This window comes from Erigeron canadensis, chromosome 9, assembly GCF_010389155.1.
Source record: "Erigeron canadensis isolate Cc75 chromosome 9, C_canadensis_v1, whole genome shotgun sequence".
Classification (NCBI taxonomy): Eukaryota; Viridiplantae; Streptophyta; class Magnoliopsida; order Asterales; family Asteraceae; genus Erigeron; species Erigeron canadensis.
In genome coordinates, this window is record NC_057769.1 from 28,509,328 (window position 1) to 28,525,526 (window position 16,199).

The 16,199-nt window shown below is 33.4% G+C and overlaps 1 protein-coding gene across 1 annotated transcript; it reads left to right on the plus strand.

Moving 5' to 3' along the window:
• Positions 1–104: 104 nt before the first annotated feature.
• On the plus strand, positions 105–6,371 carry LOC122582791 (O-fucosyltransferase 1-like). Its single transcript, XM_043755228.1, has 10 exons — positions 105–364; positions 458–641; positions 1,526–1,604; positions 1,712–1,782; positions 2,901–2,989; positions 3,220–3,343; positions 3,506–3,789; positions 3,897–4,026; positions 5,038–5,703; positions 6,057–6,371. Exons 1-9 carry the CDS (start codon positions 357–359, stop codon positions 5,623–5,625), a joined length of 1,557 nt encoding a protein of 518 aa, XP_043611163.1. The 5' UTR covers positions 105–356; the 3' UTR covers positions 5,626–5,703; positions 6,057–6,371.
• Positions 6,372–16,199: the final 9,828 nt, after the last annotated feature.

Below are 16,199 nucleotides of genomic sequence, written 5' to 3' on the forward strand. Positions count from 1 at the left end.
TGTTTATTATGATCATTGTCACAAATTGCAAGTTTACGTGTTAAAAACATATCGTATAAAAATAGTCATAGTCATACAAATGAAAGTTGCTACTCATCCTGTTTTGAGTTGCTACAGAAAAAAAAGGAAAGAAATGTTGCTACACGTTCTGTTTTGAGTACTAGTCAAGTTTATAGATGAAAATTGATAGTCACATACGAACTTTGCAAGAATCTGATTAAAACACCCAAATTTGTAGCAGTTAAATCCCTATTTTATCCTTTTTTCTTTGCTCTCATCACTCGATCAGATCCACCACTTAAATCCTTAATTATTTAGACCAAAGATTCCTACTTTCGATCTGGGTATCTCATAAAATGAGAAGGTAATGAATCTTAGTTAACACCCATTTGATCTTTTTTAATTAAAAAATCATTAATTACAAGTCTTTTTTTTTTTTTTTGGATATTGATAATAGGCCTGGTGAAGGAATGATGTTTAGAAGACCAAATTATTATTATAGTAATAGAAATCAGTTGAAGCAAGTTAAAGTGTTGTGTAGCAGATTCAAGATTACAGTTGTTTTAGTTGTTATTTTGATTATTTATTTCTTCTTCTTTTCCACCAAAGAGATTACTTATATATCACCTGCACAATCTGAGGTAATTTTATTACTTTTTTAAGCTTGGATTATGTATAGTTGTAAATATAAGTGTTTATTATGTGTTTTGATGCCAATGTGTTAAACTTTGGATTATGAATTTTAGGATTTTTAGTTACTAGTTGGATACTTGTATCATGAACCAGATAATTATCAGGTTTCCCCTGTTCAGATTACCGGGGAGGGCGCTACTTTGGAATAACATATATGTGGCCTAATTTGGATATCCTTAGGACTATTTCTGAACCCTTTTTCTGGCCACTCCAAGATAAGGAGGTTCGAATTTGAGACTTCTTGAGGGCATCAGGGCGCCTGACCGTCTTGGGGATGGTTTTTCCATGTATTATCTCCTTTAAATTATCCACCTTACTCTACATTAACTAGCATTGCGCCCATACAAAGAAGTCGTGTCTGACAGTTTGTGGTCGAGATGAAACGGATATAATCCAAAGACCCCCTTAGTGGTTGTTTGGGGTGATATTGTTGATTTGTGCTTTGTATGATGCAAATGTAAGTTTAAGTGTACAATGAGGAGTCCCATTTGAAGGATGATAGTAACTTATATTTTTAAATTTTTGAGAAAATATAACATGCCAAAAAAAATTGGTGCTACACATGGCATGATCAGTGGCTAAGTTCCAGCTGGAGAAAAACAACGACTTCATGAAATTTCTCTATCTGAAACTTAGTCGCAACTCGCAAATCATACCATAATGGCATAGATTTCTTTTTAATAGAACACTGAGACTATAAAACCTTATAATCGTGTCCAGTTGAGTGTAATTTTTTTAATTTATTTTTTGTTAGTTTTCATTACCGTTTCTATTAATTTGTAATCATTTGGTTCATTACCTCAGAACTTCATAATTTGACTTTATGAAGTAGGTGAATGTGCACAAACTTTGGGATACTGCTGATTCTGGTGGTTGGAGACCATCATCCACACCTAGATCTAATTGGCCTCGTATGTACTTTACGTCTCCTTAATGTACTTCCTTACAGTTTTTGTCAGCTTAATATCTTATATGATCTTTTTCCTTCCAATTCTCATGGTAAATATTTTTCTATTAGCTCCTTCAAATGAGAGCAATGGGTTCTTGCGTGTTCGTTGTAATGGTGGTTTAAATCAGCAGCGGACTGCGGTATGTTAAATATTTTCAGTATACTACTTACTGATTAGAACTCTAAAAGAACCTAAAGTTTAAAATAAAGGAAATAGTGAGGATTTACAAAATCGGCGTGCTTTCAATAGGTAGCAGTAATGCCATATCTTTTAATGAGGCTCAATATAACTCCAGTTCAATAATCCTAACAGGCATAATACTTGGCTTCATCTAGACCCTATCTATATAATTCTTTTGTATGCAATGATATTATTACCTATCTTATAATGCAAATGCTCTCATGAATATGTTTAAGCTTGCAAATAATATCATTGCATGTTTTACCAATTTGCCCCAATTAATGCAAGTCTAACAGAACTAGGTATTAGTGAGAGCTTTTGTGTTTAAACTCTTCTTACATGTTATTACGTACATCAGTGATTAGCTTTCCAACAACATGTGGATATTATGTGGCTTGGAAATTATGGAGTTTGTGTAATCTGATGATTAGCACTTCAAGTGCATACTCCTTGACAAACGTTATATGCATGATGTATACTTTCTTAAGCTCACGTAAAACCTCTAAAAGGCATGAACCTAAGTTTAAACCAAACGTACGTTATGTATATCTTCATTATTTAACCCTTTTTTTTCTCTAGTCATTTGATTATTAAGCCAGCTAAAGTGTAGCAGGTCAAACGATTTTGGGTTGAAACTGACCATTTTTAATACGGGTTGAAACACCAGGTTTGGGTTGTAACGTGTAAGCATTAAAAGTAGAGTTTAGGTGACTTTCAATATGTTCTACTCATTTCTCTTTAAGCGGAGCTTATATATGTATATATCTATGTGATATAGAAGAAAACTTACCGCGGTAAATTTTATATCATACGATAAGCATGAAGATTACAAGGTTGTGGGGAAACCGCAGAAAGATTTAGCTAATGAAAGCTAAGTGCATACACAGGACAGACACTGTGTACGATAACCACTTCCTAGAACCAATCCAGCCATTCACAAATAAAGAAGTCGGAATTCCCTCCTCTATTGAAACTTGAATCAGTAAAGTTATATATATTGATAGCAATACTCTGTTGTTTTTGGACCTAACTGCATTCTGTGATGTTTATGATGTACAATTATCTAACTTCATGTAGATCTGTAACGCGGTGCTTGCTGCAAGAATTATGAATGCCACACTTGTGCTGCCCGAGCTGGATACAAATTCCTACTGGCATGATGACAGGTATCTGTATTAGTTATCCCTTCCATCTCTAAAACTATGAAAACCTGTTACTGGCCGCATTACACTGTGAAAGAGTCTGATTATTTATGACTTATGAGATACAGAGAATACAATTCGAGCATTGCATATGAAAGGAATATCGTTTAAAGAAAGTTGTGTTTCTTTTGTGGGACATAGCTAATTATTTGTGCTAACGAAAATTGCATTATCTATTTCTTTCTCTTGAACAGTGGTTTTCAAGGTCTATATGATGTTGATCATTTTATCAAGTCATTGCGTTATGATGTACGCATAGTTGAGAGCATTCCTGAAATTCGGAAGAACGGAAAAACAAGAAAGATGAAAGCTTTTCAGGTAGATTTCAGAATTAAGTCTGATATTTGTATCGTTTTAATTATTGTGGATCGTTGCGACTTGAAGAAGCAGAATTATATAATGAGATGGTTACTTGATTAAAGCTAGTGATGGTTAGGTCGTTTAAACTATTTTGACATGTCAACCATTTCTTTTTCATAGCTTCGTCCACCTAGAGATGCGCTAATCAGCTGGTATACAACGACTGCTTTGGAGAAAATGAAGGAACATGGTGCTATTTATCTCACACCCTTCTCTCACCGATTAGCAGAAGAGATTGACAATCCTGAATACCAGCGACTAAGATGTAGAGTCAACTATCATGCCCTTAGATTTAAGCCACATATAATGCAATTAAGCCACTCGATAGTTGCTAAACTTCGCTCACAAGGTCACTTCTTGTCGATACATCTTCGGTTTGAAAAGGATATGCTGTCATTTGCAGGGCAAGTTTACTATTTATTTATTCAATCATGTAGCATTTTCTCTAATATGTTATATGAAACATGCATGGAAGTTATATATGCTCTAAATTGTTTCATTTCTTTTGCAGGTGTTTTGACATATTTTCTCCTCAGGAACAAAAGGTATTGAGGAAATACCGAAAGGAAAACTTTGCTGATAAGGACCTTGTTTATAGTGAAAGACGGGCTATTGGAAAATGTCCTCTAACTCCAGAAGAGGTACCTATAATTTCTTTGCTTCAAATACATGTGGATAGTGCGCGGATACAAACTTTAGGGGGTGATTCCAATCCCTTTATGCATTTATAGCTAAGTGGCTTGAATTGGGTCGTTACTTTTTTGCTTAATCAGTCAAATGGACATAGTTGATATCTATTGTAAGATATCAACAAGTCAAAAGTACTTGAGCGTTGAAATGCATTTTCTATTTTCTTTTTGCATTTTCACACAAACTGTCAATCATAGGCGAAGTAACAACATGACCTAACTAGTGAAACTGTGAAAGTTATGTATTAGAGGTGGGATGAAACTTTCACCAATTAACTTATGACAGGGTCAATTCAGGTTATTTTTGATGTCTAACAGGTAAAAAAAAGTATTTTTAATGCCTAAGCGCTTCTATAATATTTAATTTAAAAGTTTCTGTATATCGCTAATATGGTAAGAAGCATAATTGTCAGACTCTTACGAGTCACATTGACAAAGTGGCAACTTTGTTGGTAACTCTTATATGTTGACGACTCTTAGACTGACTTGCAAGTTGGGGTGTGACTCAGCCTGAGTCAAGAGCTCAAGGCAAGTCGCAAACTCGTTCGAGTCGAGAGGAACAATGAACCAACGGTTGTCACAGTTTCATCAGTATATGTATATACATTGGCCATGTATTTTATAATATTAAGCCTATATACACATGTGAAAAATACACAGTATAGGCAATAGTTATATTAAATGTATGTAAACTATATCTTATATATGTAGAAGTACATATATAAATATAAATTTAGTCAATATAATCTTGACTCTACAAGTTTGGTGAAAGTTATTAACTGTTGCAATCAGTTAAAAAACACTAATTGTTTGTAGAGAAATAGGACTTAACTGGTCTTGGGTCAACTTAACCTTACCCAAAGTTGCCCTTTTGACGTGTTACCCTATTCAATTGCTCATTTTCTCCAATCTACTATTATGCAATTTATTTGAAGTTCATATGCTTTGGATCTACTTTTCCAGGTTGGTCTTGTTTTACGTGCAATGGGATTCGACAATTCCACTCGAATATACCTTGCTGCTGGTGAATTATTTGGTGGCGAGCGGTTCATGATGCCTTTCCGAGCCATGTTTCCATTGCTTGAGAACCACAGCACCGTAGACTCATCTACTGAGTTATCTGATAACACACAAGGCTTGCTGGGTTCAGCTGTTGATTACATGGTTTGCCTTTTATCAGACATTTTCATGCCAACGTATGATGGTCCAAGCAACTTTGCCAATAACCTTTTGGGCCACAGACTCTACTACGGATTCCGGACCAATATCCGGCCTGATCGAAAGGGTCTAGCTCCAATCTTTATAAAACGCGAACAGGGTAACGCCGCTGGTTTTGAAGAGGCTGTCAGGCGTGTGATGATGAAAACAAACTTCGGTGGTCCCCATAAACGAGTATCCCCCGAGTCTTTTTATACAAATTCTTGGCCCGAGTGTTTTTGTCAAACATCAGGGTCGAATCCTGCTGATAGATGTCCACCTGACAATATAATGGAAGTACTTGAGGATCGATTGGTCAGTGAAATGACCAACGTGACTTCCAATAGTGAATAGGCTTGTTCATTAGATATGGTTGAAATGTTCTTTTTCATTTTTCTCTTCAACTAAATCGGTGACGATGCCCATGAAGAGGTACGCTCATTGCTTCTATCTTGTTCTTGTGTTTAGGATGTTATATATGCGGCATATATGGGTGCCTTGTGTGGTTCGGGTAAATAGGTAAATTTCATAGTACAGATCACAATGGGTCGGATCAGGTTGATCACCGACACTTCTTTCGTCTTTAACTTTGGATTTAAAAAATAATCAATCTATTACAATGATACAATTACCAACTATAATAGTCATTATTCTGTAATAAAGTGATTCATGTTGTTTTAACCCCTCTGGTAGTTAAATATGTGGTTTTAGGTGTTTATATATTATATATATGCGTAGTGTGTGCGTATTTCTGAATGATTTGATGATATGATATTGTGTTTCAGCAGCAGCAGCAGCAAAAATTGAGCATGAGATGGATGACTACAAAGCTTACATAAAGCGTTACTGAATAGAGGTATAGAGGCATAGAGCTTGACAACCGTGGAGGATAGAAGAGAAGCAACATGGTGTTTTGTAGTCGTTTAACATGTATCACTGTGAAATTTCTTTAGATCAACATCATATGAAACAACACTATAACATAGTAGTAGTGTGTACAACATACGGATGCTATGTTAATTGTGGTAATTCCCTTATAGCGAGCCGAATGTAATGTTGTGCATCAATAAAGGTGATGCATAGCTTCTGATGTATTTTTTTTATTTTTTTATTTTTTTAACGTAAATCTACTTCTAAACTATCCCAAATAATACTGAACTACCTAAGTCAAGGACTGAACTTAGGTCGAGAAAAGAAACTCTACAAAGTGGGTTAACCCCGCATTAGTATTTAGATTCTCACCTGAATTAGGTAGGCACTAGTTATATGAGAATACAAAAAGTATCGGTTGAGTTTTATGATTGTGTTAAGATGTGGCATAGAACACGAAAAACATTGTTTTGATTACTTTGCTAAAGAGTTGCAGGTAAAAAGATTTCGTTGCATTTGCAAGCTTTACTCGTTGAGCAAACATTTTTATTAAAGTTTTAAGGTTCTAGGTTTGAGTGTTTGACCATACAAAATTACAAATAGGGATGGTATTCCGATTTTGACACTAACATATTTTATAAATTGGTTGGGATTGTTTTGGGCTTATACATCAATCCAAACGGGAAATGATGGATCATTTTGAGAGGATCCTTGCCCATCCAACCCATTTATAACCACCAATAGTATTATTCATGTATGTAAGTATGTTTAGTTGTTTGCTAAAGTCGCATCAAAGTCATATGTTTTTTTATATTTCTCCCTTACCATTTAATATGTAATCACAAAATAACTTATGCTTGTTTATACTTATGTCGTAATTGTTATCGTGTAAATTCAAAATATTAGAATTTTTATTACCAGATGTTTATTATCGGATAATAAAAAAGGGTTAAGGGTTTCAAAATATAATGAACATTACACAAATGTTTATGTTGTCTAACGAACTACTCAAATGTTTATTATTGGTAATGAACTTCAAATATTGGTTATTAGTTGTGGATACATGTAGCAACCATATAAGCTGACATGTCCAATGTCACATGTTAAATTGTAAGTTTTTGATTGGTCAACATGCAATAATCAGGATTTCAAAATTCATTACATATAATGAACACTGATTAGTTCGCCACACAACATAAACATTACGAGACCTTAAACCCTTGAAATAAAGATCATCCTTCGTTAACCGCCAAGCTTATAAGAATTCTTATTATAATCATTTTAATTAACAACATGTGATTTAATTGTGACCCTTTGCTAAAGAATAAGGATGCTCCATAACCGCTTAAGAACAACTTGGTGGTTGAAATCCCATTTTGTTTTAGGAATTTTGGTGGTTAAACAACAATCTATAGGAAACGAGTGCTTAAACCTTTGCGATGCACGGACAACCCTAAATAATATCTTTTAAACTTCATTTTAAGATTGTATCAATGAATAAATATAACTGAGTTGGACATGATAAAAATATTCTCATGAGTTGATTAATTTAAAGAAGAAGAATGCTAGATATACCTTGGGATTTATTAATGATACACGAGGGCTTAAAACGCATACATTGCACGTCGGAGAGAAATTATAAAATGGATTGCCCATAGTAGGCGCATATAAGAAGGATTATGTTGGTTACCTGGATGTGATAGGTATTATGAATTTTCCCCCACTTTGATATATAGACCCACGTGGATGCGCTATAACCTTAAAAATTTCTTTAACACCAGTTCAAGCATGCATGTAGCGAAGTAAATGTACTCCTATTACAACTAATGACCATTTAAAAAAAAATAATGACTTAAAATGCATAGAAAAGTCTTATATATTTAGCACTAAAATAAACCAAATATACCTCATAATTTTCATCACAAATTTGATAGGTTGTTCTTTGTATAAGATTTGAAATTTGTTGATCATTCATTTTAACTCCAATAGCACCAGTGGCATCTACAATCTTAACTTGCACATTAAACCTACAAAAAAAAAAAACAGAGATACAATTTTACCACACAACTTAATGATTATAGAGTTTTAATATGAAATATAAATATATACCTAGGATTGATGAGAACTTCTTCCTTGTTACATGAACAACAAATCCACATTTTGTTGTCCCTTAAAGCATCAATAATGTCGACTGCATCTATGTAGAGATCGGTCAACTTAACTTCTTGAGAACCGTTCACACATTCCATTGAATACCATAACTGGTCGGTTGGAATAAAACCGATTGTTGCAACAACCACTTTATCAAACTGTCAAAATGAAAATGTTTATACATTAGAATGTTAAAAAGCTAGTTATAAATTCGAAAGAAAGTTATGTTAAAAAGTAATCTAATCAAAAAAGAAAAATTCACAAACAAAGAATACTTACATGTTCGTCCATCAGGATCATCTCAATACTACCTATGTTATTAACATTTCCATATAGAGGTTGCTTCCATAGCCACAAATTTTAACCGTTATCGTACATGGCTTATTATTTAGACGCAAATTTCTAATTGAAACATGGTGGTTAGTAAAGCCATGCTAAAATTGATCTGTTATGTGTTTACGTTTTGAAATGCCTTAACACTGAATGGAAGTGGCCTTATATAGACATAGACATGCAAGGAAGTAACCGCCACAAGCAATACACGAACGGTTACATATTCAAATTTTCGAAAATTTGAACTTCTTGAAAGCATAACTAATCCGTTTTCAAAAATTTGAACTTCTTATAAAAGTAACTAATCCGTAGACCTTCCAAGGAGCAATATTGTAATGATTTTTGGTCTTTCTTGTATTTTTAAGCATGTCACATAGACAATAATTAACAAATTTTGAAGTAAGATTTATATAATGTAGGGATAGATAAATGGGATTTAGGGTTTATGGTTTAAGAAAGGTCAAATATTGCTTTATAAAATTTTAACGCATAAAGCAACAACATATATAGGGGAAAATATATATTTCTCAATATAGTAACTTGCAAAAAGGATGTCGTTTTAGAAAAAAAAAAAGTAAAATACCAAACTTATTATTGACAGTCTTGAAATACTGATTAACTATTAAATGTTATATCTTTTAGTTTTCATTAAAGATAGAGAATAATAACATAAGGTGAAGGACTTTGATGGAGTACAAATTGAGTTAAGAATGATATACATACCTTATATCAAGTATCCTGTAAAGATATCGTCATTAATGTCTTTTCTTGCCTTTCATGTTTCCTTTTCATTTGAAGTTACAAACAAGATAATAAAATAAAGGGAAATGCTAAATACAACTCTTAGGGTTGTATTTAATGTGCATAAAAAAAACTTATACCTTCCATATTAAAAACTCGCCCCCTGATTTTCATAGTAAATGTACAAACAGTTTATACACCTTAAACACAGCCCAGAGCTGTATTTAGCAAACCCCTCAAATAAATGCAACTGTTTTGATCAAAATTGAGTTTAATTTAATAAACTTATCAAGTATCTCGAAAAGACATTGTCGTTTATGTCAGTATCTTTCAATACTTGTAGACACAATAATTTTTTTTTTTTAACTAGCACGGTACTCGCGCTATGCGGCGGTATTCGTGGCGGTGACGGTGACGGTGTTAGTGGGTGCGACTATTGGTGGTAGAGGCGGCGAGTGACATAGATAATTGATGTAAAAGTCTTTAATATAAAGAGTTAATTGAGATATTTTAAAAGATTAAGGACTAATAGTGTAATATATCATTAAAGGTATTTTAAACATTTTCCCCCATGTAACTTTCAACATGGGGCTATTCTTTTTATAATATACTATAGATACTCAGCTAGGTTTTTAGGAAAATAAACATTCAAAAAGGAAGTCGTAAACTAAACTTGAAAAGTAGTTAAAATTTTAATTACATGGTTTCTGTTTTGTAAAACATATTTACAAATTATAAATTTGTTCATAATTTTTCAATATCCCTATATTATATAAATCTTACTTCAAAATTTGTTAGTTATTGCCTATGTGGCATGCTTAAAAATGCAATAAAGCCCAAAAATCATTACAATATTGCTCCTTGGAAGGTCTACGGATTAGTTACTTTTATAAGAAGTTCAAAATTTCAAAAACGGATTAGTTATGCTTTCAAGAAGTTCAGATTTTTGAAAATTTGAATATGTAACCGTTCGTGTATTGCTTGTGGCGGTTACTTCCTTGCATGCCTATGTCTATATAAGGCCAATTCCATTCAGTTTTAAGGCATTTCAAAACGTAAACACATAACAGATTAATTTTAGCATGGCTTTACTAACCACCATGTTTCAATTAGAAATTTGCGTCCAAATAATAAGCCATGTACGATAACGGTTAGAATTTGCGGCTATGGAAGTAACCTCTATATGGAGATGTTAATAACATAGGTAGTATTGAGATGATCCTGATGGACGAAAATGTAAGTATTCATTGTTTGTGAATTTTTTTTTTTTTGATTAGATTACTTTTTAGCATAACTTTCTTTCGAATTTATAACTAGCTTTTTAACATTCTAATGTATAAACATTTTCATTTTGACAGTTTGATAAAGTGGTTGTTGTTGCAACAATCGGTTTTATTCTAACCGACCAGTTATGGTATTCAATGGAATGTGTGAACGGTTCTCAAGAAGTTAAGTTGACCGATCTCTACATAGATGCAGTCGACATTATTGATGCTTTAAGGGACAACAAAATGTGGATTTGTTGTTCATGTAACAAGGAAGAAGTTCTCATCAATCCTAGGTATATATTTATATTTCATATTAAAACTCTATAATCATTAAGTTGTGTGGTAAAATTGTATCTCTGTTTTTTTTTTTTGTAGGTTTAATGTGCAAGTTAAGATTGTAGATGCCACTGGTGCTATTGGAGTTAAAATGAATGATCAACAAATTTCAAATCTTATACAAAGAACAACCTATCAAATTTGTGATGAAAATTATGAGGTATATTTGGTTTATTTTAGTGCTAAATATATAAGACTTTTCTATGCATTTTAAGTCATTATTTTTTTTTAAATGGTCATTAGTTGTAATAGGAGTACATTTACTTCGCTACATGCATGCTTGAACTGGTGTTAAAGAAATTTTTTAAGGTTATAGCGCATCCACGTGGGTCTATATATCAAAGTGGGGGAAAATTCATAATACCTATCACATCCAGGTAACCAACATAATCCTTCTTATATGCGCCTACTATGGGCAATCCATTTTATAATTTCTCTCCGACGTGCAATGTATGCGTTTTAAGCCCTCGTGTATCATTAATAAATCCCAAGGTATATCTAGCATTCTTCTTCTTTAAATTAATCAACTCATGAGAATATTTTTATCATGTCCAACTCAGTTATATTTATTCATTGATACAATCTTAAAATAAAATTTAAGAAAAATTATTTAGAGTTGTCCGTGCATCACATGGGGTCTAAGCACTAGTAGATATACAAATTGTAAACTTGGTTGTATATTAGTAATTACCATTACAAAGAGATTATGGTGTCCAAAGTATAACTTAAACAACTTATTATTTAAAGAATATTCTTTTAAAATAAATATAATTTCAGAATTTTTTATGGTTTTCACTTTATTAAAGCAAGGGGATAACTCATATAATCTACATCTCTCATCTGTATGCTTTTTTTTTTTAACGAAATATTACTCTACACCTACTCTTGAATTAGACGATCATCTTTATCCCGTGATGTGCCAAATCGAGCTTTAAATTTATAAACTAAAACTACCAAAGAACTCACTACTACGCACTCACGGGCAGTGGACCCGATTGTTTGTAATATAGTTAAGAGGTAAGTCTGAGTTCGTTCTCAGGGACTGTGAAATGATTAGTTGCTTGTAAAATGATTTGAAAAACGGGTGTTGCTTCGAAATTCTTTTTTGACAATTAAATAAATTGGTTTGCAAAATGATTGCATAAATTTAAAAAAAAAATTCAGACAAGATAATTAAAAGTCATCCACCTTGACTTCCCTTGACTTCAAATGTGATTGCATTTGATAAAGAACAAATTCTCTAGAGTTTAAAAGATAATCGTGACAAGATTAAACTACTCACGTGGTACCACCAACCGTGAACAAATTATCGAATCACCTAACTACTAGTCGAATTACCCAAGCCGGTACCACCAAAACCAAGACAATTCTTCTAACAATCAGTTTAATTGACTATCAAATTATCAATTGAACCTATGTGACAATAACGTGGTACCACCAACCGATATCAATCACATTGACAAAATTAAATTTTTCTTAAAATGATATTCACTATCATACCATGAACTAGTGATAATTACTTATAGACAAGTAACCGTTTTAAAATCACATACACATTCAACAGGTACCACCAACGAAGAATCATATGCAACCAATATCGAAATTAATTAATGAAAAGAATTAAAATCATCAAGATCACGGAACAACGATAATTAAATAAACCCTTTTGAATTAAAAATATAACAATCACATTATCCGTCTAGTTTCATCAAGGTGGATGATTAAACAGTTAGCCACTCATGATCAATTCACAATAATGAATAAAATAAAAGAAAAACATGATGTACCAATTGTTTGAAGAAAATAAAATTGCAAGACAATAATGTAGATACGATCTAGATGGGTGCCCGTAATTTCTTCGATGAGTCCGCCTAAGTGAAACACTTGATTGGAGAAGGAAGAATCCTGATAGAGCAGCTCCTAGAAAGAGTTTGGATGCAGAAAAATTCGTTCTAGGGTTTGTATTTATACCCCCTTGAAATCTGATGTTTAATTCGGCCCAAAAATCTTCCAGATTCGTCATTCACTGCGGCGCAGTGGCTATCGAAGGCTCCACTGCGTCGCAGGTCTTTTTCATTGACCTCGTGTGTGCGTTTTGCCTTCACTCCACTGCGGCGCAGTCTCCCCATGTTGCCTAGACTGCGTCGCAGTCAAGCCTTTGACCTGGAATCCTTGTTGACCTTCGATGATCGCGACGCAACGCCAAATCTTCTGATCAAAAACTACTCGTATAAGGACCACCACTGCGTCGCAGTCTACTACAAATCAGCCAACTTCTTTTCTTTTTTTTTTCCAACTTTTAACATCAAATTACACCTTCACTTCTATTTCAATCGACTCTCGACATCCAGAATCTTTATCTTGGCCAAAGATCATCCGAAAATATGATAAATGAACACGTAACCTGTTAAGCGCCTGAAAACACTCACAAACACCATAAACGCGCCACATGCACATAAAATCGATTTAAAATATGTAAATATATGGCCAATAATGATGTGGGTTATAAGTATAAATTAGTCACATCATCCTCTAAGATACAAAAAAATCTTTGTGTTATTGTAAACGATAATAAATAAATTAACAATCACAAGTAACATATAGTATTTCGTGAAACATATTGAATCTTTTATCTTAATGCGGCAATATAATCTATCTTTGTTTATTGTAAATAGTTAATAAATAAACGATTGCAATTAAGTAAATAACAGTAATTAATTGCTTTTTTCTAGTATAATAATAAGGGATAATCTTTTAACATACTACATCTTACGTACATCTTTGCAATATAATTTATTATGTCTGTAAATGATTAATAAATAAACTATTACTAGCTACGCAATGAACAGTATTTCATTTGTTTTTTTTTCCCATGTAATATGCTAATTTAGACAATAATTTAAGCATCTCATCTTTATCACGCAATATAATTCATCTTTGTATTATTATAAACGATTAATAAGGAAGAATAATATTTTGTTTGTTTTTTTATTATTTCCTAAAGTAAAAGTTATAATTCTTCCAATATACTAAACTCGTTATAAGCTATATAATCCATCTTTGTGTTCAAGTTCAACTTAAATTTTTCTTGTTAGTCGCCCCCCAGTTTCCTTCCCTTTTTTTTCTTGTAATTTTTTCTTTATTGCCTTGTTACTTTGTTCATATATATAGTCTTAGAAAACATGGCCGAAAAAGTTAGACATATCACTACATTGGAACAACTACAACATGAGCATCCGCTTGAACTTGTAGATTTGTTGCCAAATTATCCGCGGTACAAAGAATATAAAGATGATGACGATGATGACGATAATGAGGTTACAAAATGGGACTTTCGTAGTCCGTGTAATCTTTGTGGCCAAGAAGTTAATTTGTACCAACGATATTATTACAAATGTACTCGCAAGTCATGTGATTACTTTCTCCACAAATGGTGTAGAGAGCTTCCTACAATGATAAGTCTTAGATCACATCGTTGTATGGATACTCTTACCCTTTGCAAAATATTGTATGAGTGGCGTTGTGAAATCTGCAAGACTCATCTTGATCCAAATGAATATGTTTTTAAATGTCCTAATAGATGTTACTTTCATGTAGATGTTAAGTGTGTCATTGAATCAATAGAAAATCAAATCATTTATCATCCAAGCCACCCACACCCGCTAGCTTGTGTTACCTATGAACAAATTCCGTACCATTGTGATGCTTGTGGGGAGAAACACATGGGTAACTTGTATCATTGTACCACATGTTTTAACTTCTCCGTCCAAAGTGGTTGTCTTTTCTTATCCAAAACGAAATTAAGTACTCAACATAGTCACCCACTCATTCTTTCTTATTCATTCCCATGGGAGGATCAAAAAACGGAGTTTTATCCAACCTGTAGGATATGCAAGGGAAGCTTTCATAATGAGACTCTATGGATTTATAAATGCGAGAAATGTAGGTATTATGTACATTTGGATTGCATAAAATCAAAAGGAGACCTGCTCAATTCTGGTATATACTTTTCATTTTATACGTAACTGTTTTGTTTATGGTTCATCATGGGTTATTTAAGGTAATAATTTTTAGTTGTAATGATTTCCATTTTTGATTTACTATATGGATCGGATCAGGGCTCGGAGAAACGAGTAAAAATTACAAAGCGAGTGATTATCCTAATATCCTTAGTCTCCCGTTTGAAGATCAAACCAAAAGCATACAAAAACAACTATTTTTCACAGAACCCTCATCTTCCAAGATGAATGAATTAAGTAACATACTAACCCACAATTGTCATCAACACCCACTACGCCTCGTCCATACAGAACATAATGATGATACCCCAAAGCAAACATCTACATTGTCGATATGTTGTCATAGCCCAGAGAAAAAAGTTGAACTATTATGTGACGCATGTGTGAGACCGATCACAAGTCTACCCTTTTTCCAATGCACCAATCAAGGTTGCTCGTTTGTTATCCACGAGTGGTGTACCCGTTTACCCTCTGAGCTACATAATCACCCTGGTCATCCACAACATACTCTCATTTGCATGCCAAAGGTCCTAGGTGAGTGCTTTGGTGTGTTCAATTGTCGTATTTGCGCACTTCCTAGTAACGGGTTTGCCTATGGTTGTGAAAGATGTGATTACTACATTGATGTTACATGTGGATTCTTACCTGGAGAGATCACACATGAAGTTCACCCAAATCACCTCTTATTTAGAGTTCAGTCTGAAGATGATGATCATCGGTGTCTTGCATGTTTACAATCTTGCCACTTAAGATTATTTTCATATAAATGTGGCACTTGTGAAGATGTTTATCTACATCCAGAATGTGCTTTGTATTTACCAAAGATAATCACGCACAAGTATGACAAACACCCCATGAAGTTGAGCTATAATCCAATCGAGAACCATAAGAGCGAATACTTTTGTGAGATTTGTGAAGAGAAATTCGACCCCAAGAGGTGGTTCTATCATTGTTACAATGAGTGTGCCCAGTCTATGCATTCTGCTTGTGCTCCGTTGATACTTGAGAATGAAGAACATGTCTATACATATTTTGAAAGAGGGGTTTATGAGTATATAAATATTAAGTTTGGAAGTGTACTTGATAACACTAAAGTTCACTCACATCCGATGGTATTTGCTCAAGGGGTCAACGATGATGGAACGTGCAAATGTGGACATTTTTTAAGATATTTTTTGGTATTTAAATGTTTGCAATGCAAGTTTGTAAT

Excerpts from the sequence above, each read along its gene's own strand:
- LOC122582791 (XM_043755228.1), top strand. Across the intron at positions 642-1,525 it reads TATCACCTGCACAATCTGAG|GTGAATGTGCACAAACTTTG; the intron begins GTAATTTTATTA and ends TTTATGAAGTAG. Across the intron at positions 1,783-2,900 it reads TAAATCAGCAGCGGACTGCG|ATCTGTAACGCGGTGCTTGC; the intron begins GTATGTTAAATA and ends AACTTCATGTAG.